General features: G+C 42.9%; 2 protein-coding genes across 2 annotated transcripts; both read left to right on the top strand.

Annotated features, from left to right (window-relative positions):
- The first annotated feature begins 978 nt into the window (after nucleotides 1-978).
- pde5aa (phosphodiesterase 5A, cGMP-specific, a) lies at nucleotides 979-11,187 on the top strand. The gene is made up of 19 exons (XM_063219952.1): nucleotides 979-2,614; nucleotides 3,685-3,774; nucleotides 3,876-3,959; nucleotides 4,121-4,210; nucleotides 4,320-4,457; nucleotides 4,969-5,076; nucleotides 5,835-5,916; nucleotides 6,108-6,283; nucleotides 6,825-6,875; nucleotides 7,015-7,161; nucleotides 7,733-7,861; nucleotides 8,413-8,507; nucleotides 8,709-8,796; nucleotides 9,299-9,399; nucleotides 9,749-9,826; nucleotides 10,103-10,166; nucleotides 10,475-10,549; nucleotides 10,695-10,778; nucleotides 10,950-11,187. The coding sequence occupies exons 1-19, from the start codon at nucleotides 1,916-1,918 to the stop codon at nucleotides 11,112-11,114; spliced, it is 2,544 nt and encodes an 847-aa protein (XP_063076022.1). The 5' UTR covers nucleotides 979-1,915; the 3' UTR covers nucleotides 11,115-11,187.
- A 10,075-nt stretch (nucleotides 11,188-21,262) lies between these two features.
- Nucleotides 21,263-26,355, top strand: LOC134465517 (histone PARylation factor 1). The gene is made up of 8 exons (XM_063219214.1): nucleotides 21,263-21,381; nucleotides 22,040-22,232; nucleotides 22,330-22,516; nucleotides 22,627-22,725; nucleotides 24,457-24,607; nucleotides 25,000-25,087; nucleotides 25,763-25,935; nucleotides 26,060-26,355. Exons 1-8 carry the CDS (start codon nucleotides 21,340-21,342, stop codon nucleotides 26,192-26,194), a joined length of 1,068 nt encoding a protein of 355 aa, XP_063075284.1. The 5' UTR covers nucleotides 21,263-21,339; the 3' UTR covers nucleotides 26,195-26,355.
- The last annotated feature ends 821 nt before the right edge of the window (nucleotides 26,356-27,176 follow it).

Raw genomic sequence — 27,176 nt, forward strand, 5'->3', positions numbered from 1 at the left:
CCTAGGAAATGTTGCTGTGTGTTACATGCAAAGAACGGAATATAAGTTGAGTCTATACGTTAAAGCACTATAACAGCTACTGATAAAACCAGCTTGTTTCTCGCTCTCATTAGAATATTCATTATCATATGAAGCATCACTTCTTGGAACTTATTTGCATGAGCCAAACATGATCATAGCTGCTCTCCGCAGCTCTCAAGAGGACGCCAGTGGCTTGGGCTGTAAAATAGAGAGTTCTTTGCATAAATTACACAACCTTGTTGCCTCATAAACACTCCAGTCTACAATGCTTCAGCACAGAGAGATGCTGAAGAAAAACATCTGATGATGCTGTCCGCTGAGTTTGCTGCTGGTATTGTGATGACCGTTTGTCTGGGTTTGTGGCACTTTTCCCATTGTTTACCAAGTAATATTAAGAGCTATCAGTGTTTATTGAAGACTGTGGTAAATGTTGTGTTCGTTTATTTTAGAATGTTATCACTTGCTTTTCAGCTTCTTCTGCAGATTGGGTTCTGATGGCAGCACTGATGGAAGCCTTCTTGTGCTTTTAGAAGCCAGTTGCAGAAGCAGATGCTTTTTAAAAATCCATGGGATTTTCACTACAAACATACATTAATGTGAGTAGTTTCAGTGAGAATTGGTGCAACTAAAGCAGAGCCCATGGTGTTCTTCAAGGATCTTTGACATCTTTGACTTTGAAATAGCATACATTCAGACTGATCCAGAGCATTATAACAAATAGACACAGCCACTATGGTGTGAGTGGTTAAGTAGAGGAAAAGACTTTTTAATTCCATTACATTACATGATTTTTATTCTATTTAATGTCGGCAAAAACTGCATGTATTATAAAATGAACACACTTGGTAATAACGGTAATAAATGGGAATTTGTGTTCAATTCAATTTACCACCAGGTTATGTAGCCTAGAAGCTATGATAGCCTGTTTAATTAGATCAAGAAAACAGCGCGTGCAAGTGTGTGAGTTTAAGATTTTGAGGAAGCAAGATATAGCATCAATTTTAACTTCCCAAAATGTGATGACCATTGATAGACCTACACCGTCGGTCACCGAGGCAGCGGGAGGAACTTCCTAGACACCTTAATTAGGTTTCGGATAATCCTTTACCTTGAAAGTGATGTACGTAAAAAGCTCAGGGAATCACAAAGGACACTAATACCTGCCGTGGATTACCTGAGCTTTACGCAACAGTTTACCTGCAATTCGGTGATCCTCGGGGCCAAACATCAAGCGCGGGAGCGCTACTGGGTCCCACTTTCAGATGTGTCATAGTCAGAGTTCCACAGGTTGCACACAGTTGTTCTGTACTCGCTTATTCCTTTGTGTTTTGCAAGGACGCGATGCCCTGTCTGCACGGGGACTCGGTGGCTGCTGAAAGCGATTACCAGTCAAACGTGAATATACCATTCATTTCTGTAGGCCGAGTGAAACAGCGCACAGGCAAAAACTGTGTTGAGGAGGACACTTTCGTCACCAGCGCGGGGTGGATATTCTCACCACTGTGGAGCCGGCGCGCTCAATCGCGATCCTTTGGGTTTCCTAAAGCTGTTGGGAGCAAGACAGTAGACGCCTTGCTGGACTATCAGTCTGATTCTGCGCGCAATTATTTCTCAAGAAGAGCATCCAGGTAAGATTTTCTTTTATAAAATAGTGTAGACTGCTTGCAAAATGTGTCTTTCGTTCAGGCACCACAATCAATAAGGGCCATTTGTTTTAATAAGTCCATGACAAAGAAAGTTCATTGAACATACATTGGGGAATTGGGGTACAGTGGGTAGGCCTATGTGTGGAATTGCTGTGGCTGTTTTAAAATCCCTAAAACCAAAATAAGGCCAATGGATATTCCTATGTATCATTTACTGTTACAATTCTGTGTTCTGTTTCATATTGGATATGGATACATATGTATTTTTAATTTTGTCCACCAGGGAAATGGTAAATGGCTCATCTGCAGACAAGTGTTGCCGTGGCTCAAAAGGAGGGGCTAGGGCTAAAAAGGATGCCCGTGCCCTCACACCAGAGCTATGTCGGCGGAGGGAATCCCATCCACAGACCGGCCCCTCCAGGAGGTTCTCCGGTCCTTTCCTCAACAGACCATCCTCCACCGTCCCCTCACTGGAACAGGGTGACTACCTGACTCTCGAAAAATGCCCCCATGCCTCATCATGGTCATCGTTATCACCGTTGCCGCCGCGGTCTCCGACGTGTCTGAAGTCTCCCACCTCACCGCGCGCCATGCGCTCCCCGTGGTCCCCTCGGCTACCGCGGTCCCCTAGACGGGTGGGCCCCTGCGGACGCCGTGCCTCCTGCGACTGGATGGTGGAGGTGATGGGTGGCGCTCCGTGCCGCCAAAGCCTGTCTGAGGTCTGCCACAGGGTGCTGCAGCACGTGGGGCATGCCATCGCGGCAGAGCAGTGCTCCTTCGCCCTGGTCACAGACAACAGGGCTGGGGGCAAATGTCTCAGCGGCGTGGTCTTTCACATGCATGAGGATGACACGCGTGGTGGACAGGGTCAACCAAACTGGGACAAGTGCATCATGGAGCACATAGTAGAGACTGGAAAGGCAGTCAACATAATGGATGTGTGTGAGGTAACTACAGCAGGTTGTGTGTTAAAGACACTCTCCAGAGTTGCCAAATTTTCAAACAAGCTTAAAAATATCTTGGCCAGTATTTAGAATGAGCCAGGCTTACTCATTGATATCACATTGTAACATATAGCTCCAACCTTGGAATTAGCTTGACTTTGTTTTGTCTTTGTTTTTGTTTTGCAATGATTCTGTGACAAGAACACCATGTCAGTCCATGTGTAAGAGCCTAAAGCTTTGTCAGCAGGAGGTGTGGGCTGGTTACCTTTGGCTACATCTAAATGCCACGGGCTAAAGCTGATTCACACAATTAGGCTAAGTCTGTAACAAAGGGAGTGACCCGTTCGCTGCTGACATGCTATAGTCCAGTGAAGGCCAGATTTAGACTAGCTCCGATGAGCTCCCCCAATTGCACCCTTTAATGTCAGTCGCTGATGCGATCTTTGATGGGTTCTTATGTTATGTAAAGTCTTGGCATGGTGCGGGAGGAAAGGGGGTTCATCAGGCACGCTAACTCTCTGGCAGGAGGACTCACCGAAGCGATTAGAGGCAAACTCATCCAGGGTTGCCAGATGAGGTTGATGATTTACAGCCTGAAAAATCCTCTAAACCCGCCTGGAAGCACTAAATCCCGCCCAATTCTATTGATTTCTATGGCCAAAAATTGGGAGGTTTTTTCCTGCTTAATGCCATTTTTAACCACAGAAGGCCATCCTACGCAGCCCAGGGAAACCGCCCAATCTGGCAACACTGAACTCATCTTGTAAGACCTAAATCAGTTGAAGAGTATGTTGGGGGAAAGGACTGTGTTTGTAGAGTCCCAGTGGATCTGGTCTGTCCCTCATAGCTGACCCATTTCACATGTAGAACAGGCAATCTACTTCTGCAGACCGACACTTAAAAATGGGGAAGAAAACAGTAAGCCGGACCCTGTCTTTGGCTCCCTCCTTTTTGCGACTTGCATCACAGTTGGATGTTAGGCATAAATAATTATTTTGCATTTGGCAATGTTCTATGGTGGAACACATTCATTGAATAATTAATACTTTCTTTACATGTGCACTGTTTCACAGGATGCCAGGTTCTGTGAGGAGCTGGATTTCGTACCAGTGTCCAGGCCCAAGAGCATCTTGGGTCTGCCTGTTCACAACCCCAGAGAAGAGGTGTGACACATTTACACGTTTGCTCTGTACATTAACCTTGCCATTCCTCACTTGGTGGTTTTGGAAATCAGAATATGAGTCTGTCTTGTCTCTTTCATCAGCTTGTAGGTGTTGTCATGGTGACCAACAAGTCTGTTTCCGCCAGCAACTACGGCCAGTACTTTTTCTCAGAGGAAGATGAAAAGGTGGGAAGGCACAGACTTTTACAGAATAACATATACCCACATTATTGGGCAATGTCTTGGCAAAAACAAAATATTTTACATGTAGTGTAACAGCAGGTAGCCTACTCGTTATTTTAACATTTTGTATACCATAGACTGTGAATGCTTTGTTTCATGAACAGATTTTGTCAACCCATATGGCGATGCTGGGGGTCATCTTGGACAATGCACAGCTGTGTGAGAATGCAGAACAAGAGAGCAGACGGAGCCAAGTATGTTTCAAAAGTATTTGAAAAGCAAGACGTGTTGTACATTTCCATACTCTACTTTGATGCTTCATTTATAGTGATTAATCTGATTATTGCATTCATGCTTCTACAGGTGCTACTGGATTTCGCTCTGCTGCTGTCAGAAAAGCATGACTCCCAGGAGTCTCTGCTAAACAAAATGGCTTCCACCATCCTACCCATCACCAGGGCACAACTCTGCAGTGTTTACTTCACTGACAGCACTGATGAGGTAACAAACAAACAGCAGTGAACAAGATTCAAAAGACACCGCGCACTGCTTGCTGTTCTTTTTCTTACTTTATTTTTGGGAGCAGAGTTAAATAAAGTAAGAAAAAGAACAGTAAGCAGTGTGCGGTGTCTTGAATTCTGTCCATTGTTCACCTTCTCCTGCCTCACACCTGCACCTACATTGCTGAGGGCTTGTGCACAAGGACTGTCTAGAACTTTAAACAAACAGCAGTATTTAACAACTGAATAGACAGTGCCAATGACTGTCTGAGTCACACTGATGACCATACGACTTTCCCATGTTCTCTCTCTAAACAGAACTCCTTTTCTTATATAATCGACACGGAAAACTTGAGTCCTGGTGAATATAACACTTCATGCAAAAGGTATATTTAAACAATACATTATTGTAAGAATTCGTACGGTTACTAATTTGGTACTGTATAGTTTCAGTAATGTTTTAAAATGAAATTTTTTATGTATCCATGTATCTATCTTTTTGTCTCCCTTTTAGACAATGTGATGTGAACAGGATTAGTCATGCCTACGCTCTTCATGTGAAAAACTCACTTGAAACACTTAATGTGGCCAACATCTCCAAAGACAGCAATGCTCTGCTTGTAAGTGGACTGAAATTCCAACAACTAATTGGAATTAATTTAAAGACTGTGTTTGAAAGTAACACCTTCTTGTATGCCCTTTTTATTATATGAGATTGAAAACTAGAGCACACTGCAGCTTAAAGGTACACTGTGCAGGAAATGGTCAAAAAAGGTACTGCAACTCTGCTGCTCATTGAAACTAGACTGCCTATTGCTTGATATTTACATGAAAGTTTACTAAGTAATAAACACATATTTTCTAGTATGGTCCAAGTAGAGTCATTTTCATGTATGAAAAGTGCAATTCATGTATGAAAAGTGCAATTTTTCCAGTAATAATGAATACTTAGAATTTGATGGTGGTGGTAAGTATTCATGAAAAAGGTAACATTAGTGAATGGGCAGCATGCATTCTGGAAATAAATAACTAACAATCTCACACAGTGCACCTTTAAAGTTGAACTACATCAGGTGCAACCATCCCACTGACGATTCGATGTTTACAAGATGTTTACAAGATACTTACAAGTTGTAAACATGCAAACGTCAGTAGTGTATTTGCATGTGGTACAGTAAATGGTTAAACTTTAAGCTGCAGTATGCTCCAGCCTTTATCCTTGTCTGACATTTGTCTCCCTGTGATGTACCTAACTGAACTTTCACCCTATGTGTTATGTTTGTGATGCTCACATGTTCTGCTTTTTTGAGAGAAAATTGCTCCAGGTACAGAAGTGAAAAGTTCAGCATAGACACCATTATTTTTTCTGTCATTGCAGGATCAGGCAACAGACGCAAGCGATGAGATGAGGACTCTAGTTTGCACGCCTGTCAGAAATGGACCTGAGGGAAATGTTTTAGGTAACATTGCAGTACCTACCTTACCGTCTAACAAGTGATATTTCTTTCAACCTCAGTGCAAAGGAAAAACCATTCATTTTGCTACATGTGAACCTAGATCTAACTCATGACAAAGTAAAATGAATCACAACCTTGAAAATCAAGAAAAAAAACCCTTTTTGCCATTTTGTCTTTACCATGGCCACTTCAAGGAGTGTGTCAGCTTGTGAACAAGCAGAGTGTGGGAGCCAGCCGAGCGGAGGTGTTTGGCCGAGCAGATGAGCGCCTCCTGGAGGATTTTGCCTTATACTGCGGCCTGGCCCTCAAGAACCTGGACATCCAGCAGAGGGCAGAGCAGACCCGAGCCAAGCAAGCTGTCACTCGGGAGGTAGGGATTAGAACACTCATTGGTTCCATGCACAGGTTTAGGACTGTGTTGCAGGGAATTTTAGAATCCTTGCTATTGGCATCTAGGTGTATAAAATTTGAGACAGTACTCAAATACTGAGGAATTGAACAACAATGGCATATACATTGATGGCAATAAGTATTTGCCTTGCTGATTTTGTTGGTTTGCCCACTTATAAAGACAAGATCAGGCTTTAAATGATAGGTGTATTCTGACTTGAAGGGTCAGAATATCAAAAAGAAGATCCAGAAAATAACTTTAAAGAATATACTGTATGTTTTTTATTTTCATTTTATTCAATCCCCTGCCAATCACTAAGAGTTATGGGCAAACCAACAAAATCAGCCATAATCACATACTTATTGCCACCACTGTACCTACTGTAAGTCAAGTCAAGTTTATTTCAAAAGCACTATTAAAGTTAAGAAAGTACAAGAAAGCTCTGATGTAGGTTCACCAAAATTAGAATTGTGAACGGTATCAGTCAGTTAACGGATTGTAATGGTGGTGTCCCATGCAGGTGTTATCCTACCACATCTCTGCAACAGAGGAGGAAATCATGACCTTGCAGGTGAATGAGAGTCGCTATTTGTAAGCTTGCAATCATTTAATGCACATCTCTATCAGGTCTCTCTGGCCTGTGTTTTGGTAAATAACTGTAGATTTTGTTTCACGTCACATGTGTTTTTGAATGTGTTTGTTATATCCAGGAGTCCTCCATTCCCACAGCAGAATCCCTCTTCCTCCTGGATTACAGTTTCAGTGATTTTGGTTTGCCAGATACAGTCACAACACGGGCAACAGTCCGTATGTTCATGGACCTCAACCTGCTTCAGGAATTCAACATTGACTACAAGGTATGACGATTGGTTTGGTGGTCTTGCTTCCTTTCATTTCAGTGTCCATATATTTTTATGGCACGCACAATATTACTACTGGTACTTACAAGCCAAGCAAAGGGAAAAAAAAACCTGATCTACTTCTACCATACAAGTTGAGAAGGAAGATTGTGCACAACCCAGGTTAAGGTGAAGCACAAAGGCTGAGTGTAGTGAAAGGCGCGCACATCCAACAGGAAAGCATCAGCAGGTGCCAAATCAAAAATGGCATATGTAGAAGGGTGGAAGGATCTGCACACTGCTTGTAAAAGACTCAATATATTGGGAGCAACGTTTCGATCATAGATCTTTTTCGGGCTTCTTGAAGAGAATCTATGATCGAAACGTTGCTGTGGAGAAACTGTGTCTGAGTCCACACACTTGAAATACTTTTTTGGTGTTTTGTTCCATGGCAGAACTACGTTTTGACCATTGGGATCATCTTGTTAATGGAATAAAATACAAAAAAGGATTTCAAGTGTGCGGACTCCTCACTCAAAAACTACTTCTACCACACCGTATCTTTTCATCTGGATCTTTCTTGGTGCAGAGCCTGTGCCGATGGGTTCTGAGTGTGAGGCGCTGCTACCGGCGGGATGTGGCGTACCACAACTGGCACCACGCCCTGAGCACTGCCCAGTGCATGTTTGCCATGCTGAAGGCCACCGGTTACCTGCAGGTCAGCTGGGCTCTTCTTTAAAGGGACACTGTGCGAGATTTTTAGTTGTTTATTTCCAGAATTCATGCTGCCCATTCAATAATGTTACCTTTTTCATGAATACTTACCACCAGCATCAAATTCTAAGTATTCATTATGACTGGAAAAATTGCACTTTTCATACATGAAAAGGGGGATCTTCTCCATGGTCCGCCATTTTGAATTTCCAAAAATAGCCATTTTTAGCTGCAAAGATAACTGTACTTGGACCATACTAGAAAATATTTGTTTATTACTTAGTAAACTTTCATTTAAAGATCAAATTTGGCAATAGGCAGCCCAGTTTCAATGAGCAGCATAGTTGCAGTACCTTTTTTGACCATTTCCTGCACAGTGTCCCTTTAAGCACAAGCATTTACTCGACAACCTTTTGAGATTGTGTTACTCTGGGTCACACACAATGGGGTGTTTGATAAGGAGATTCACTGATTTTGTTTAAGCAGCTCTTTGACATCTTGTCATGATTTTTTCTTGTCCCTGCATCTAAAGTTGCCCATATTTCTACTTTGTAGAGCAATTTCACCAATTTGGAGATCTTGGCTCTCATGATTGCTACCCTCTGCCATGATCTCGACCACAGAGGAGTCAACAACTCATACATAGAAAGGTACAGACTGGTTTGCTATCAGTAGCCCATTAAACCATGTTTATGCACAAAGAGCTTTGCAGCACTTATACTCACATTTAGATTTTTTAGACTTTTTATGCATATATATATTGATATATTGACAATACCTCTGTATGCGTATCTTTTGATATATTGACAATACCTCTCTTCCCTGCTTCTTCCCCTGTTGCGGTTCGGCAGGAGTCAGCAGCCTCTTGCCCAGCTGTATGGCCACTCATCATTGGAGCATCACCACTATGACCTGTGTGTCCTCATCCTCAACAACCCAGTAAGCTGTGCTTTTCTGACATGGTTACCTCCGCCAAGGAGGTTATGTTTTCGGTCGCGTTGGGTTGTCCTTCTGTTTGTTTGTTTGTTTGCTTGTTTGTCTGTCAGCAGGAGTTGTTGGAAATGACCCAAGGATCAAGTGATTAAATGCTGGTGGTGATCCGGATCACGAACCGGAACCTGGATTTTTAAAAAGATTCTTCAGCATTGCTGGCCTAGAAATCTAGACGCCCCTAGTGACCACAAATTGAATAGCGGATAGGGCAAATTTTGACATTCCAGTTTTTAACTCCACTAAAAGAAGGCAGAAAGACTTAAAATAAAAATAGGGTGTAACATAGTCAAATGTTCTATAAAAAGCTTCCTTGGCGGAGGTCTGCACTCTCTGAGTGAATTTCTAGTTGTGTTTTTTATTCCCTTCATGCTGTTGATAGCCATCGAACCATCTTGCTCATATCTCTTCTCTGTCTCTTCCCTGTTTTATCTTTTTTCCTCATTTGTAGGGTAGTGAGATCCTGAGCGGGTTGTCACAGCAGGACTATCAACAGTGCCTACAAATGATTGAGAAAAACATTCTGGCCACAGACCTTGCCCTCTACATGCAGTACGCCACATACTTTCTTCTTACCTTCTTGTAAACAGCACTTCCTTATAGAGCTTTGGCTGCTCTTAGCTTTAAATGACTCTAAAACTTTGAGAATGTGCATTTTACGTTGATATTTCAAGTGATATTTCTCCTTGTGAATGCTGTTCTCAAGTATCAAAAGCAAACGTTGATCCTTACAGTGTTTTTGTCACTTTCCTATCATGCATATATTATATACATTCACAGTTGAAACTTGGAACTCACCTTTAAGTGTTACTGTTGTTACGTAATTGCTTACTACTGTAAACAGTGTGATTATTTTGTCATGAAGAGACTGATATACATTTACATACATTATATACCACAGGAGGAGGGAAGAGTTCTTCAAGATTGCAAGGAGACAGAACCTCTGTTTGGAAGATCAGGATCACAGAGAACTGTTGAGGTACAGCATACTAGCACTTTTTTCTTTTCTTTTTATTGATTTATTTTTAATACTACAGTATTTTATACATACTACAGTACTTACTACCTCTACAAAATAGGCGCACTGACCTGTCTCCACTTGCTATTTCACATATTTCAACATATAAAATGCATGTTACACAGCGATGCATAACTATCTCTGAGCATTACCATGTGTCTTTATTTACCGTAGTTACTATTTTCACTAACTCACACGATTACTATTAAAATCATTCTCTCCTGCTGTGCTCTACAGATCAATGTTGATGACAGCAAGTGATATATCTGCGATCACGAAGCCTTGGCCTGTGCAGAAAAAGGTGAGAGAGACAGATTGGCAGACTTGTTTTTAGTGTAGTGATTGTGGTAACTACAAACTGTATTATACCATAAGAACCTTTTTTGTTGGCCCTGCCGTGGCCAACCGGTAGGGCACTCGTCTGTGGCTGACCCGGGTTTGAATCGCGGCCCGGGTCCTTTGCTGGCCCCTCCCCGTCTCTCTCCCCATTTGCTTCCTGTCCACCTCTCACACTCGAATAAAGTTGAAAAAGACAAAGATAAAATATTTTTATTTTTTTAAAAACTGTTGTGTTGTATGACAAGGGCATGTTAATTCTTTGTTTTGTAGACTGCCAGCCTTATTGCATCCGAGTTCTTTGCTCAAGGGGACCGTGAGAAAGATGAATTCAATATCAGGCCCATGGTAAGTTACGTGTAAAATGAATTTCATGTGAATATGCTGAGATAAGTATTGCTGAGATATCAGCATTTTGCTCAATTGCACAGTATATGTATTTTAAATTGACACGTGCATCCTTAAGGTGATGTTTATCCTCCCTCTTCAACAGGGTGTAATGAACCGAGAGAACAGCACTCGTTTACCGCACATGCAAGTGGAGTACATTAATGGGATATGTGCCCCGTTGTACAAGGTGAGCACTATCACCACACCATACCACACTACATCACTCTAAGCACTGCTGCTTGACAAAATGACATAGCAACTCAACTGGTAACCCCCCCCCCACACACACACACACACACACACACACACACTTTCTCTCACACCCATGTTATTTTTATGTGTTCTATGTCCGTGTTAGGCTCTTGCTCGGATGTTCGAGCCTTGCACCCCACTTCTACAGGGCTGCATGAACAACCGCGACAACTGGCAGCGGCTTGCTGAGGGAGATGGAACTGACGAGGCTGAGGCTGATGACGAGGCTGAGGCTGATACCGAGGCTGAGGCGGAGGCGGAGGAGGGGTAGCCTGGAAGAGAAATGGAGACAAGGGGAAAAAATCAAATGAAACCGCTATAGTGTACAGCTCAGAAGCACAGAAATCAACAAAACTACCATATATTCCAAGTTCAGTGGACTGTAGCTACTATTTTCACCACTTACATAGGCTAAAACAGTTGATTATTTTCTCTCTTTATTTTCTGGTATACAGAAAGGTCCATGTGCCTTAAAATAGTGTACATAATGCATACTGTATTATAGTACTGATATATCTGTGTGTCTGTATGTTGTACTAAGATGTTACTTTCGTATCGCTTGCATGTGGTATTACACCAAAATATTGATCAAAGGGAACGTTATTGTATTTCAGGAATTGTGTGATGCTCTCTGAAACTTAAGTGGCTTAAAAGGGTAAACCATAAAATGGTGAAGCTCTGTCTATTCAGATTTATCTGCTTAAATCAAAACTACTGAATTCAGTGTTTTTAATCATTTTAATTATGGCCACAGTACCCCCTGTATATTGTTTCTTGATTTCCTCACCTGTTGTGCTTGTACAAAAAAAAACGCATAGGCTATTTGCACCAACAGAAAATCTACTGCTATTACCTGATTACTTCTCAAACACCACATCTTACCACTATATGCATTGCATTAGAGGACCGCTGTTTCTTCATAGGTCAATGCCTTTCGGGTAATTGTAACTATCTAACAGTAACAGTATGTACTGTATTCTAATGACTCTGAGTAGGCCATGCATACTACATAGCCAATGAGTAGCCTGGACTGCATTGAATGGAGGATCAAAACATTTAAGTGCTGGAGTTACAGCTGCCATATTAGAGACAAGCCGTGTAATGTTCTCACAAAGTCATAGGCTATTCTGACCTACACAACAAAACTATAATAGCCTATTTATAACCGTATTTCCTAATCAGTCTAGGCCACCATTTAGTGATGTTGCTGAGGACAATAAGTTGTCAGGAGTGTAACAGGCTACAGGTAACAGGTAACAGTGACGAGATGAAATTTGCAGCTTTGTGTCTTACTGTATCACCCGATCACCTGTCCCCTGTTATCTTACAATGTAGCGCTTCAGTTGATCTAATCATTATTTTTTTCAATGACATGTTAGACACAGGTAGGCTACTTGCCAGACAATGCCCATAATTATAAATAAAGAGTGTAAAATACTTGACCTTTCCTGTCACTTTTTGTCTAGGCCTACATTTGATTGCAGAATCAACATGATCATTCCTCTCAAACGACAGCCTAGTCATTTAGATATACAGATTTGTGTTCATGCCTCTACAATAAATGTATGGACTTCGTTGCACTTGTCCGTCTTGAATTTCATACACATGTGACGGAGGTCTTCCTGCACCTGTTCGTCCCCCTCGGGGCACGAACCTGCGACCTCGTCAACTACATCGGTTTGGAAATGGGAGGCACAGTACGATACCGCTGGACTAAAGGACCAGTCCCCCAGCCCAACGGCATCGACACTGTATGAGGCTTTCGGGAGGGAATTTTACTAAAGTTCCACGCAAACTCTGCTAGTTAGCCTCCGTTACACTCTCCCCCTTAAACCTCACTCCCATCCCGTGTCAATCGGCACCACTGTGACGGAAGTCTTCCTGCACCTGTTTGTCCCCCTCGGGGTACGAACCTGCGACCTCGTCAACTACATCGGTTCGGAAATGGGAGGCACAGTACAGTACTGCTGGACTAAAGGACCAGTCCTCCAGCCCAACGGCATCGACACTATATGAGGCCTTGGGGCGCGAACCTGTGATGACCCGTACGAGCGCTGTTTGCACTCCAAGTCACTAGAGTTCATGAGAAATTCCTGCGTACGTATTTTCTGGAGGCGCGCGGCGTCAGTTCCCTGTAATTGTCAACAACCGACAGCAGATCTAATTGGCGAAATGTACCAAAATAAAATAAAATGTTAGGTAAACCAGCCCGAAACGTGTGCAGGGCATACACATATGAAGTAGTTATTAATAACCATGAATCCAGCTTATAATGCTTTATGAATCCAAGGACGTTATGAGCTACATGATCTCGAAGGAATAGTGTCTATTTTCTCACGCAAACCAAAACCTGAAATTGCGTCCAGATAACAACGCATTCCCTTTGACACACATGCGAAGTGGTCTTCGCCTGGCTCTGCCACACCCCTGCAGAATTACCCCTCCCCCTCCCCCTTCCCTTCCCCTGAAGGGGTGGGCAGTACAGTCAGCAGGAGCCACTATACAGTACACAGTACACACCCTAAGGGTGTGGTTGGACCCGACATGGAGCCCTCCCTTGGACTCATCCTTGGAATCTGCTCAATCGCCTTGGGAGTCATGACCTTCAGCATCTTGTAAGTGGAACACTTCATCTTTTAACACAGATCATCTATTATAAATAGGGTTGGCAACAATTGATGAGCAGTGCCACTGACGTTTATATGCTAGGATTGTGGAACCATCTAAACGATACCTCTGCTTATGCCTTTTCTGAGGGCATGTGTGAGAGAACACAATGTTCAGGAGTCTGAGAAGTCATTGCAGTTCAATGTAGTCAACAGGTTTTCAAAACGGTTCAGCAGTCTACTTCACCACCTTCAACAAGTTATTTGGTAGCCTAAGTCAAAGCAATATGGTCACTTGGTTTTGCTGTGGTGATGACTGACGTTCAAGATTTAATAATATAATAATTAAAAAAACAAAAACAAAACTCTAATGGCTAGCCCACACTATTGATCAGCCTTGATTGTTATTACAGTTTATGACACAGAAACATTGGCTCTATGGGCTAGAAACGTTCAGATGGCCTTTTATTCAACTGTGTTCATTTAATATGTTTTTGTTTCCCCGGTGCACCCTCTGTGCACATGCATGGAGCTCATTGGTTGCTAAAAATAGGCTATTGTACTGCAGCTGGTTACATTTTTACAGATGTGGTTATGGTGGCGCTCATTGACTGCTACAAATAGGCTACTCTACGGCCATGCTTACATAGTTCCACAAATAAATCTTTTGGTGGTGTGTGCATAATGCCCTACAAAGGCAAAGTAAGTGCAGTGCAGTATTTTTTTTCATAAATTTCCACCACAGATATTAAATTGAATTTCAGTTCCAGGCTATTTGTATTCACAGTTTTTACTCTATGGCAAGGTACATTACCATTTCAAGAAATGATGTTATCATCCTGAAACATTCGTTCAATTGATAAGACCAGAAAAGAAAGTTCACATTTGATATTATACACACACTGTCCCATTTTCAATGTCTGCTCTGTCTATGTGTATGTCTTTCCGCATAGAGAAACACATTTTCAGTTCCATTGTATGACCTGTGAATGTGAAGAAATTGACAATAAAGCCAACTTGTCTGGTGAAGTGTTTCTAATATATTCTTTTCTTTTTTATTATATTCAAATTATAGGAATATCATTTAAGTGAATGATTCCAGGTTGTTATTCAGCTATTATTGTATGTATTTTCTGAAGGGATCCCCACAGTTGAGGAGAGTTTTTCCATTAAGCAGTCCAAGATCAAGTCAAGTCAAGTCAAGTCAAGTTTATTGTCAATTTCTTTACATGCACTGGTCATACAAAGAATTTGAAATTGCGTTTCTTGCTCTCCCATGCAGACATAGACTAATCTAGGTAAGGACATAGACAGTATAGACATAGACAGTACTCATACATGGACATAGACAGTATGGACGTAGACATTGCTCATACAGACATTTAAAGTGCAAGACTGGACAACAGAAGACTTGTAGAGAACATACATTAAGAGGAGGTATTTTGTTGTTCTTTTTCTAAAAGTCCTTTATAGCGTTCTGACATAGTAATAGTAGCATTTGAAGAAATAAATAATTAAAAAAGGTTTTTATTAAATACACCAGCAGCAGTATGTGTGTGTGTGTGTGTGTTTGTATGTGTTTTGTGTGCGTGTGTGTGTGTGTGTGTGTGTGTGTGTGTGTGTGTGTGTGTGTGTGTGTGTGTGTGTGTGTTTAGTGCAGGTAGAAAGTGCGGTGTGCGTCTGTGTGTGTGTACCTGTGTATGTGTGTGTGTGTGTGTGTATGTGTGTGAGTATGAGTTGTGTGTCAGTGTGTGTATGTTTGGGTTTAGTGCAGAAAGTGCAGTGTGCTTGTGTGTGTGTGTGTGTGTGTGTGTGTGTGTGTGTGTGTGTGTGTGTGTGTGTGTGTGTGTGTGTGTGTGTGTGTGCATGTGTATGTTTTGAGTTAGTGCAGGTTGAAAGTTCAGTCACAGATGTAGTAGTGCAGGTGGAATGTTCAGTCGCAGATATGGTGGTGGGGATGAGGGGGGGGAGCGTTGTCAGTGGCCTGGCTGGCTAGAGGCTGACAGTGAATGGAGAGTGGGTTGAGTGTTCAGTATCTTGATTGCTTGATGCATCGTGCTGCTTGCAAGCCTGGTGGTACGGGAACGGAGGCGCCTGTACCTCTTTCCAGAGGGCAGGAGGCTGAACAGTTTGTGTGCAGGGTGGCTTGTGTCTTTGATGATCATCAGTGCTTTTCGGGTGAGGCGTGCGGTGTAAATGTCCTGCAGGGAGGGGAGTGGTACTCCAATGATCTTCTTCGCTGTGTTCACAACACGCTGGAGTGTCTTCCTGTTTTTCTCCGTGCAGCTTCCTCCCCACACTGTGATGCAGCTGGACACGACGCTCTCTATGGTTCCTCTGTAGAATGTTGTCATGATGGAGGGTGTAGCACTTGCCTTCTTTAGTTTGCGCAAGAAGTAGAGACGCTGATGGGCCTTCTTCGCCAGTGATGTAGTGTTGGTGGTCCAAGAGAGGTCGTCGCTGATGTGCACTCCAAGGAACTTGGTGCTGCTCACTCTCTCCACAGCATCACCGTCGATGGTCAGTGGTGGCAGTTGTTTTTGGACCCTCTGAAAGTTGACAACAATCTCCTTGGTCTTGTTGACATTCAGCAGGAGGTTGTTGTCTTTGCACCATCTGGCCAGCAGGTCTACTTCTTCTCTGTAGTGGGTCTCATCGCCCTTAGTGATGAGGCCCACCAGTGTTGTATCATCCGCAAACTTCACTAGATGGCTAGTGCTGTGGGTCGTTGTGCAGTCATGTGTCAGCAGCGTGAACAGCAGGGGGCTGAGAACACAACCTTGCGGAGCCCCCGTGCTCAGGGTCAGGGTGCTTGAGGTGTTATTCCCTACCCATACTGCTTGTGGTCTCTGCATCAGGAAGTCCAGCAGCCAGTTGCAGAGGGAGGTGCTGAAACCTAGTTTGTCCAGTTTTCTGATGAGTTGTTGTGGTATTATGGTATTAAATGCTGAACTGAAGTCAATGAACAGCATTCTCACATATGAGTCTTTATTGTCCAAGTGGGTGAGGGCTGGATGGAGGGCAGAGCAGATTGCATCCTCCGTGGATCGCTTGGCTCGGTATGCGAACTGGTAGGGGTCCAGGGTGGGGGGTAGGGTGGCTTTGATATGTGACAGGACTAGCCGTTCGAAGCACTTCATGATTATGGGCGTCAGTGCTACAGGACGGTAGTCATTGAAGCATGATGGTGATGATTTCTTCGGCACGGGTATGATGGTAGCAGCTTTGAAAAGTGATGGGATGACTGCTTGCTCCAGAGAGATGTTAAAGATGTCTGTGAAGACATCCTTCAGCTCTTCTGCACAATCCTTCAACACTCGGCCAGGTATGTTGTCTGGGCCAGCTGCTTTGCGTGGGTTGATGGTGGCCAGTGTCCTCTTCACACTGGCAGAGGACAGGTACAGGGGTTGATCATGGGGGGGAGGGGGAGTTTTCTGTGGATGAGTGTCATTTTGTGCTTCAAAACGGGCAAAGAAACTGTTCAGGTCGTTTAGCAGAGAGGTGTTGTTGTCACAGCTTCGTGGTGCGGGCTTATAGTCCGTGATGGCCTGTATGCCCTGCCACAGGCTCTGTGCATCTCTGCTGTCTTTGAAGTGTGTTGTTATTTTGTCCGAGTATTCCTTTTTTGCTTTCCTGATGCCCTGGGACAGGTTTGCCCTTGCTGCTTTTGTCACGGGGGTGACTTTGAGTGAGGACTTTGTAAATTAGAAATCGGAAGTAAACATTGGGAAAACACGACTATGGGGTCAATTAAAGTAAACGGCTACAGGTGGGAATAGGAAATGGGTGTGGTTGGTGATTGGTGACTTTGGGTTGGGGGAGTGTTTATATGCGGAGACGCGAAGTTGGACGGGGCGCGGAGGGAGAGGGAGAGCAGCCACGAGAGAAGAGGGGGGGCCTCGGAGGAGAGATGCGGCCGTGCCAGAGGGACAGGTGTAGAGGTGGAGAGAACGTTCAACTCCGGTAGCCGGAGAAGAGGACCAGGCCGGAAGAAGACACTGGTGATCCTATGGATCTGCGTGCAGACGGCTCAGCAGCTCGACGGAGGGAGCGCGACTGGCATTGTGCCTGGTGTGAAAGTCCGCGACCAGAGCTAGAGTGGAAGTGCTGCTTCGGAGGACGACCGGGGGGTTAGGACGCTCCCCCCGTCCAAAAGTTAAGTGTCTGCCTGGTACCCCGCACTACGTTAGAAACTCACCTCCTGTCCGTGCGCGCCATCGCCGCATTCTCTCTCTCTTGCTCTCGCCCCTCCCTCTCTCTCTCTCTCTACAAACCCAGCAGTTGTACTTGGACTCACGTTTAATATCGCTGGCCTACCCAGGTGAATCGCAGCACACATTGTTTGCAGTGAGCTGTGCCGTGTGCGAGTGCTGTGTAACTTCACCCTAATGTTTAACCTAGACTAGCGATTGCAGTGTTGTAAATCACGTATGGAATAAGTGCAGCGATTACCTGCGTAGCCTACTTAATTATGGAAGTGAGTGTCATTTGGACTGCCTATGGAAACAAGCCTACTGTCACCAAGCTCTTCCTGTCTCCCCAGCCTCGCAATGGATGGACACCTGGCCACCGCTCCTCCGCCTCCTTTGGAACTGATGACTGTGGGGGGGGATCTCTAAGGAATGGACATGGGACTGGGTTTGGGATTTCTGACTTTTATAGACTTGGGGTGCCCCAGGACTCTTTTAGATTTCTGTTTAGTTAATAAATATTATTTTAAAACTTAATCTTTGTGTCTTGGCGTATGTGTGGTGCACAGTGTACTCTCCAGGGTATTTGGTAACAAGGAGAGGTGTCGCTAGAAAAATGCGCACCTTCTCACCTGCGACACTTTTAGGCCAGCTACGTCTCCTGCTCTGAAGGCTTTGTCTCTGGCCCTCAGCAGTCTGTGAACGTCTCCTGTGAACCATGGCTTCTGGTTGGCCCTGGTGGTGATGCGTTTTATTTCTGTAACATCATCAATGCATTTTGTGATGTAGGAGGTCACGGTGTCTGTGTACTCCTCAATGTCAATGTGGTTGCTGTGGGTGGCAGCTGTTTTGAACATGTCCCAATCTGTGACAAGATCACACACACACACACACACACACACACACACACACACACACACACACACACATGCATGGCACAGATATCAGTCAACAGACTCATTGCTAGTGATAAAGAAGAAAAGTGATTGTCCTGCTTAACATGAGTCAAAACATTTCTATGAATTTTAACCAGAGATGTCAAAAGTGATAGAAAAAAGAAAACACAGTTTACTTCCAACACTGGTAACTTCACTGAGTAACCAGCAGATCAGTAGGCTACCTAGATCTCACGTTTAGCTGATTTTGATGTTGGATGAAAATAATTGGTGGGCTCTTTCTTGCAGCGTTTTTTTCAGTGGCAACACAGTATACGTGAATCTACCACATTGGCTGTTGTGGAATAACTGGTGTAACAGCTACACCATGTAAAATCATGTGCTAATGTTACGTACACCATGAATTTCCTTACTTTTACTTTTGACACCTCTGATTGTAATGCCCCTAAGGGATGAAATTGCGTCACATTCACATTTGCATCAATTGCGTGCACCTTTTGAGAACAAGTGATACATGTGTGGCTTGGTCACAAGATCATATGCACAAACTTTTGTGAGTAGTGTAAGTCTAAATTCTTTTTTGTTTGGTACCAGGCTTTGCAGATGGTGGATACGAAGAAGACAGAACTGAGTTCACCGTCCTGCAGCACTGCTCCCTTGAGGCATCGCTTGTAGTGAACCCAGGAGGGATTTTTGTTTTCCTTATGTGGTGATGGTATTTTGATCTGGACTGGCATGTAGTGCATTTCCTGGTGGGTTGATAGTCTTTAAGGGGTGATGCTGTCTGTTTTTTTGTGTTGTATTGTCTTCAGCACTGGTCTCTAATTTCATGTCTCATAACCTTTCCACAGGTTCACCCTTTAATGAACCAAACTCAGTCCTCTGTAAATGGACCAAAACATGAACCAACTTCCGAGGGGTCTACCGGTACGTACTCTTTGGGGTGTTCACATATGAGCAGAAAATGGATGGGCCATCTGACATAGCGGGCATTTTCTGGTGGGCCATGCACCCTTGTGGGCCCCTATTTTGAGAAATGAAGGGCGACGGTGCGGGGCCCACCGTGGAGTCAGTTCTGTGCCACTAATTATTAGGGGCCCATTTAATCCAAAAGTGCCCAGGCCCTATTTCTCCCCCAGTCTAGCCCCAGCAAAGTAGCATAAAGTCTATGTCTCATGCGTTGCTCTCTCTCTGACAATATAGGCCTACTCAAGTGAAATTGGCTCATTGCCCCCTAAGGCTATGAAGATATATTTATACGGATAAGACCGATAAGAGAACAGAATTCAGTGCACTCCCAGCCACACAAAGTATTTATTTTTTATTTCTTTATTTATTTGTGATATCATATGATGTATATACAGGGGTGGAAAGTAACTAAATTGAGCAACCTGCAGTAGTTTTGGTAGACCACGTAGTCAATGCCCCCTTTACCTATTGGCTGACGCCGACCCAACCCATACTGCGCTTTGGTTAATTAGCTGCTGCTCACAATTGGATGCTGGCCTTTGGCACGCTTTATTTAAACTACTGACTTTGTTTTCCCGTCATTGCTTTTGGCTGCTTGCTTGCACAACCTCTCCTGCTCCACCAGTCTTATCATTGCCAAACAATGTCATACGGCTGTCATTGTTGCTTGCTTTGTTCTAGGGGTTATGTTGCCTTTCCAGCTAAATGGAAGGCACTCCATCTGAGGATGCTGCTGTTCCCTGTCTTGGCTTCCATGGAGCTCATGGAGAAGTCCGGGAACTTCCTACGAACAGAGCCATACCGCCAAACACAAATGTCTGCATTCAGAAATAAAGCTTTCGAAATGTATCTCTGTTTCTCGTCTCATTTTTGACTAGAGGTTCTGTCAGAATTACATTTATATTATACTTGAGTAGCTTTTATGGGTAGGCTAACTTTCTAAGTTGTTGTTTTTTTTTTAAATACTTTTACTTGTAGCCTACTTGAGTAGATTTGAAGAGTTCTGATGCAAAACCCCCTAAGTGCCTTTTCAGAAAATAATCTTAATTCATTTTTATTTAATACAAAACTATCAAAATTGCATAGTTTTTATTTTATTTATGTAATATAACTATTTATATGTATTATCAAGTACATGAATGTAAACCAAACCAACAACGGGGTTCTCTAAAAATACAGAAGTGCAGGTCTTCAGAAATGGAGTTAGGGGGTTTTGCATCTGAACTCTTCATTTTGACCCAAGTATTTTACCCAATTACACTGGAACCTGGCCTGAGTACGGAGTTAAACAAAATGGACTGTGAGTCAAAATGCCATCCAAAATAATGCCACAATTTGCCAGAAAAATTATGCAGGATGGCACACAGCATTTCCACCAATTTGGATCAATGTATTGGATGATGGCAGGTGCCAAGCAAGAGATAGAGGTTAGGCCTATGGAAAAAGAAACATTGAACTCTCGAGAGCCAATCTAATGAAAAATAACTAAGTACATTGACTCAAATTAAATTTTTAAATGAAGTACTTTTTACTTTAACCTGAGTATAATTTTAAGATAGGTAGTCTACTTTTAGTAGAATTTAGGCAAAGTAAAGGTAGCCTAATTTTACTTTAGTATATTTTTTTCTAGGCCTACTTTCCCCACCACTGTTATCGTGTGTAGGCCCCTAAATATGGCAACATTGTCCATAGCCCTCTATTCTAATTTCTCTGCCATAGCCCACGACTACTATTTTGAAGAAAACTTGCATTGCGGCCATATTGAAAAACTTGCCATTGTAGCTAGCTGCACGCAACTGCTCGCGGTAGCTGAAGACGGACAAGGGGAGACCGAAATGGCAGGGCGCGGGAAAAGAAAACCAAAATCTGAATCTCGGGTGAGGATATTTGTCCTAAATTCCTTTAGGAATATTGGGTGCATTGATAACCGTCGTTACTCCACAGACTGCTTGGATTTGTAAACGTGCGCGTTTGTTTCCTCACATAAGCACCTTGGGGCAGCTTACTGCAGAATGTCCATCCATGTGCAATAGAGGCGACTAGCCCCCAATAACAGACAACCATAACCATCGTTTTGACGTGAATTGGGCCTTGAACTAGCTGCCAGATATCAAGAGCAATTGATTGCAATTCGGCGATAGAGTGGCACAAGAATGTCAAATAGAGTGAATGTAGGCTATGTTACTTCTTCGGTTGCACGGTCGGTAATGTCGCTTTTCAGTTACAATGTAGCAAACTAGAAATGCCAAGTTTGACCAAATGTCGCAGTTTTCGGAACAATACGCCGAACGGCACCGAACGCTTATGTATTTAGTCAATTTCCATGCTTTCTGTCAAATAAACTCTAAATCTAAATGTGTCACATTTCCCATGTAACGTTTTGTGTGTTTACACAAAACATAACATAGGAAACGTGACCTACAATGCCGTAAGGGTTTTGCCTGCTTCTTTCGAATGTTTCCTCAGATGTAGGCCTACACCTGAAATTGGGCATCACTTTACAAGGGAATGCATTGATTTGTTCTCTGTTTACAGAGTACGGAATCAGCCAATGGGGAGTCGAAGAAATCGCGCTTGGGGCAGAAGGAGCATGATTCAGCTTCACCTGTTTGTGAGGTACCAGCGGAGGTGAAGGAGGAGGTGGAGCGGTTGTACAAGCTCCGAATGCCAGACGAATTTTATCACTTCTGGGACTTTTGCAAGCGGCTGTCGCCAGATAGTCCACGAGGTATTTTACTTATTACAAACCTCTTTAGTAGCAGCATCTAATAGGCCTACGTATTGTGTTAAATACACATTAACGTGTATTTTTTTCCTTTGAAAAGATGCTCTCATGGAAACCCTGGGACTGCAGCTTGTTGGACCTTTTGACATTCTTTCGGAAAGACACAAGGCCTCTGCAAACTCTCAGCCCAACTACTACCTGCACTGCAGGCACTTCTATGACCCACCTGAGCTGCAGACCATTCTTCAAGGAAGTGCTGAAACTCAGTACCACATGGGATACTTCAGGTTGGTTATTACATCAATTAAGTTTCGTTTTTGTTTTGTTGGGTGTTTTTTTCCCATGACTTGTGATGCTGTTGGCCTATCTGGGTTTACTAACTCGTTTGTCTTTTCAGAGATTCTCCTGATGCCCTTCCAGTTTTTGTTGGAGAAAATGAGGCCAAGAAGGGCTGCACCATTACACAGATGGGAGACAATCTCTTCGGAGCTGTTCTGTAAGTATATGCCTATGTTCAGTTTAAAGTGATACTGTCCCATTTTTGGAAATAAGCTCGTTTTACACCTCCCCTTGAGTTAAATAATAGGGTTTTACCGTTCTCCTGTACTTTCAACCGTTTTCTAGTTATGGCAGTGCAAATTTTACCTCCAAGCTAACAGTTAACATTGAGTCCTATGAGACCAGCTCGCGGCTAACTGGTCTCATAGGACTCAATGTTAACTGCTAGCATGGAGGTAAAATTTGCACTGCCATATCCAGAGAACGGTTGAAAGTACAGGAGAACGGTAAAACTATTATTTAACTCAAGGGGAGGTGTAAAATAAGCTTATTTTCCAAAAATGGGACAGTATCACTTTAAATCTTCTCCTGCTCAAATGTACCTACTCAATTTTATATGATTTGCAACGGATCCATATTTTGTCAGATGATGTTTTCAAGTAATTGTATTATTTAACTAGAGGCTTGAGGACCGCTGGACTTGCCTATAACCATTTACAAGTGTTTGCAGATATTATACATACTCAAGTTTGATACTCAAGTTCAAAAAGGTTTCAGTCCCCCCCTTGTCAGATTGATAAAATTAAGAACTGGTCAGGGAAAGCCTTAGTCGAATGGGCTGATGGGAGTTGAAGTACTTCCATTATGACAAAAGGGGGCAGTGGAGGGTAAATACATTATCAAAGATGATCTGCCAGTAAGGCTGAAAATTGTTGGGTTTTTTTGCAGCTTAGGATAACGCATAGATATTTGGGGGAGACTATGGGAGAGTTCCTGTCACCCCAAGGCTATTTTATTTGTTAAACCGATTCATGGCAAAATATTGCAATTTTATCTAAGTATGAAAATCGTAGCATCACATATTGAAGAATGCAAAGCAACTATAACACGAGCTTTGCAGTCAGTAAAACCACTAGACATTCTCACCCTCTGCAGCGCACATAAATACCTAATTTCAACCGCTTAAGACAACTAAAACACAAGTTGTAAGTCCCCTTAACCGCCCAGGTTGAAGGAAAGTAATGATGTAAAAACATTTAAGGAATGGCAAGTTAATTTACAGTAAGCCATACTTTTTTTAATGTGTTGACCTCATCACTTCTTATTTTCTCTAGCTAAAATAAACCATTCATCATTAATCTGAAGATTTTGCAATAGTGTGCAATTTGTTATGCTCATTGCTTAGCAAATTGTCAAATTTCTTTATTAAAGGATAGCCTCTTGAGATGAAATCTTGTTTTTGAGAGGGTCCTCTAATCAATTTCCTGGTCAGTGCTCTGTGCAAACCTGAAGCAAGAAGAACATTAACAATTGACTGGTATATATCAGTCAAAATGTATAACTGAGTTTATGCATTAGCTGGAGACTAAAGCAATGCTCAAACTACACGACTATCAGCCTGATTCTCAGCTGAAACCCGCCTTACGACGATTGGTGGAAAATTACCCCCCAGGACCATCGCAAGCGATTGTTGGGAAAGATTTCCCTGTCGTGGGCGACGTTCTGAGATAGAACTTTGGCAGCTCAAAGACTCGCGGATCGCAAATTGTAGAAATCATACACTGTTTGATATTTGCAACTGAAAATAGAACGTCGGGCAATTATCTTTGGTGGTTACGACCAGGGATAAAAAGCGGGAGTTGTGTAGTTTGAGCCAGGCTTTATAAGCAGTCAGATAATTAATGGCATTCTTTCTCTGTTGTTCCTCATGACTCATGATGTTTTGCAGACTATTCTTGGCGAAGAAGATGAAGGGACGGGATGGGAAGAAGGATGATGATGCTCTGAAGAGCCTGCAGGAGGAGCTGAGGCAGGCGGCAGAGTCCCTGGACCTCCCCCTGGACCAGAAAACCAAAGGCATGAAGCTAAGAGACAAGAAGGTATAAAGGCCCGGCACACATCATTACGTAGATGAATGGCATATCTTTTAAAAATATATATTTTTGGAGGGAGTTTTTCAACTTTATTTAGACATGACAGTGAAGAGTGGGACAGGAAATGACTGGGAGAGAGAGACTGGGGAGGATCGGGAAATGACCTCGGACCAGGAATCAAACCTGGGACGCCCACGTAGCAGTCCAGTGCCCAGCCAACTAAGCCACGGCTGGGCCAGATAAATCTCATGTCTTGATGTAGAGTTAACACTGTTATTGGAGAAAGTAATGAGCGAACAAGAGAACGAATAAACAATGTTATTATTTGTTCACTTCACTGCTGACATGCCATGGCCTCATGACTGTACCATGTTTGATTGGTTGGATACTACCCACAGGTGGTCACAAAGACATTCCATGGAGCAGGCATCGTGGTCCCCGTGGATAAGAATGATGTTGGATACAGGGAGTTACCAGAGACAGATGGTGAGTTTACCTTGACTGACTAACCAAAATATTACTGCTTGAATGAATGTGTCTCCTTGTTTTGTGTGCAAACATGATCTTGTCTTAAAGGGGAAATCCGGTGTAAACTGGCTTAGATAGTGTTAAAACATGATGTTGAGGGCTAACTCTGGGTACATATCTCAACAACATTCGTGCCCTGCATTCAGAATTCCAAGCGCTAGTCAGAATTCCAAGACCTAGTTGAAATTTGGCTTCTGCTGTGATTGGTCAGCAGCACCGAATTAGCCATCATAATAAATCTCTATTTCCCACTATTAACGACGCTCAAAGTTGCTCAAAACTTCATTCTGTAGAGTCGTGGGGTTGTTGACATGTAAACGAGGCATAGAGAACTTTGGTAGTGCACAGTTTGTTTAGAAACAGTGGCATTCTTACAGGCTGCGCAACAGCCTGCACCACAGCCAGTTTAACAGTTAAAGCCTGTCTCTGAATGCAGGGCATGGAGTTGAGATATGGAATGGAGTTGAGATATGTGCCCAGAGTTAGCCCTCAGCATCATGTTTTAACACTACCTAAGCCAGTTTACACCGGATTTCCCCTTTAAGCATCACAACAAAAAGCGTTTTGTTATTTTTTTGGCCATGATTGTGTAGTCCTGTTGTTCCTAATAAATATCTTTTCCCGAATTATTAGCTGGTCTCAAGAGGATATGCAAGGCCATAGCCGAGGCCAAAAATGACGAAGAGAGGATGAAGGCTTTTGCCCCCATTCAAGAGATGATCACTTTTGTCCAGTTTGCTAATGATGAATGTGATTACGGCATGGGCTACGAGTTGGGCATTGACCTCTTCTGCTATGGTTCTCATGTAAGTAGGTTTCTTTAAAATGCACACATACACATACACATACACACGTACACGTATAGAGAGAAATTTACACTACATCAACTGCTGTGCAATGTAACACAAGTGTTTACATGTTTTTACACAGTACTTTTACAAAGTTATACGTCAGCTGTTACCCATGGCCTACAACCTTCTGAAGAGGGGCCTGTTTGGCGAGATCCTGGAAGCCCACCTTACTAACCGTTCCCATGACAACTTGGACCAGCTCACGCCTGCGTGAAAGAAGTCGGCCATCCTAAAGGAAGCCAAATGAATGGAAAGAACAGGATTGGGGTTTTTATAAGCTGCTGCTGCTGCTAAGCATTTGTCTGTACGTTGTTTGTTTTGTGGTGGTCTTTTTAATGTTCAAAGGTGGATCTGTAATAAAATGTTTATTTTTAATTGTGTGTTGTGTTGTAGTTATTGTTTTTCTTGCCTAATTAAGAAATGGAGGTTTTTTTTCATCAGTAGAAAAAATATTGCGTATTAATTAGCTTGGGTTTGTAAGACCAACAATGAGCAGTAAGACTGAATAGGAGGTCTTCGATCTTGTAAATGATGTTTTGTGCTGTTCCAAGCCTTAGCCCCATATCCACATACAATCAAGTAGTCCCATTTTTGTGCCCTTTTTGGCCCTCCAACATAAAATAGGTTGAATAATGTAACTAATTTCTATTTGAAATGATTCCTTTAAAAAAGTATATTATGCTGAAAACCAGGATTACCTGGAACATTTTATTGGTCAAGATCTTTGGTCAGGGGCACGGCTAAACATTTTGGGCCCTGTGAAAAATTCAAATTGGGCCCCCAAAATGACAAATTATGTGATCAGCATCCTTTCAGGGGACCTATCAGTGCTGTCGGGCCCTTAGAATGTGTAACACCTCCCCCCCCTCGCGGCACCCATGTCTTTGGTAGTCCTGCCATTCAATCATTCAGCCAATGCATGTAACCCATTGATGCCTAAAGCACCCGCAACAAACTGCGTAAGACTTAGTCATGCAACAAAAATGCCTACGCCTTTTTTGGGAAAAGCTACTGTCAGCCTATAAAACACTTCAGCCTCTGAAGCACATTAAAACATGAAATAAATTGTTTCTAAAAGCTTATCTTGCATTATAACATCTACATTCAGCTCTAACATGATAACAGTTTTTTTTAATTTATTATTTTTTAATAAATCTAAAATTGCATGAACCTGATTGCAGCTACCGGTGCCAGGG

Source organism: Engraulis encrasicolus, chromosome 16 (assembly GCF_034702125.1).
Source record: "Engraulis encrasicolus isolate BLACKSEA-1 chromosome 16, IST_EnEncr_1.0, whole genome shotgun sequence".
Taxonomy (NCBI): Eukaryota; Metazoa; Chordata; class Actinopteri; order Clupeiformes; family Engraulidae; genus Engraulis; species Engraulis encrasicolus.

Coding starts and splice junctions, on each gene's coding strand:
- pde5aa (XM_063219952.1), top strand. CDS start 1,916: ATGGATACATATGTATTTTTAATTTTGTCCACCAGGGAAATGGTAAAT. Junction 4,211..4,319: donor AAGAGAGCAGACGGAGCCAA/GTATGTTTCAAA, acceptor ATGCTTCTACAG/GTGCTACTGGATTTCGCTCT. Junction 8,797..9,298: donor TCCTCATCCTCAACAACCCA/GTAAGCTGTGCT, acceptor CCTCATTTGTAG/GGTAGTGAGATCCTGAGCGG.
- LOC134465517 (XM_063219214.1), top strand. CDS start 21,340: ATGGCAGGGCGCGGGAAAAGAAAACCAAAATCTGAATCTCGG. Junction 24,608..24,999: donor TGAAGCTAAGAGACAAGAAG/GTATAAAGGCCC, acceptor TACTACCCACAG/GTGGTCACAAAGACATTCCA. Junction 25,088..25,762: donor GGAGTTACCAGAGACAGATG/GTGAGTTTACCT, acceptor CCGAATTATTAG/CTGGTCTCAAGAGGATATGC.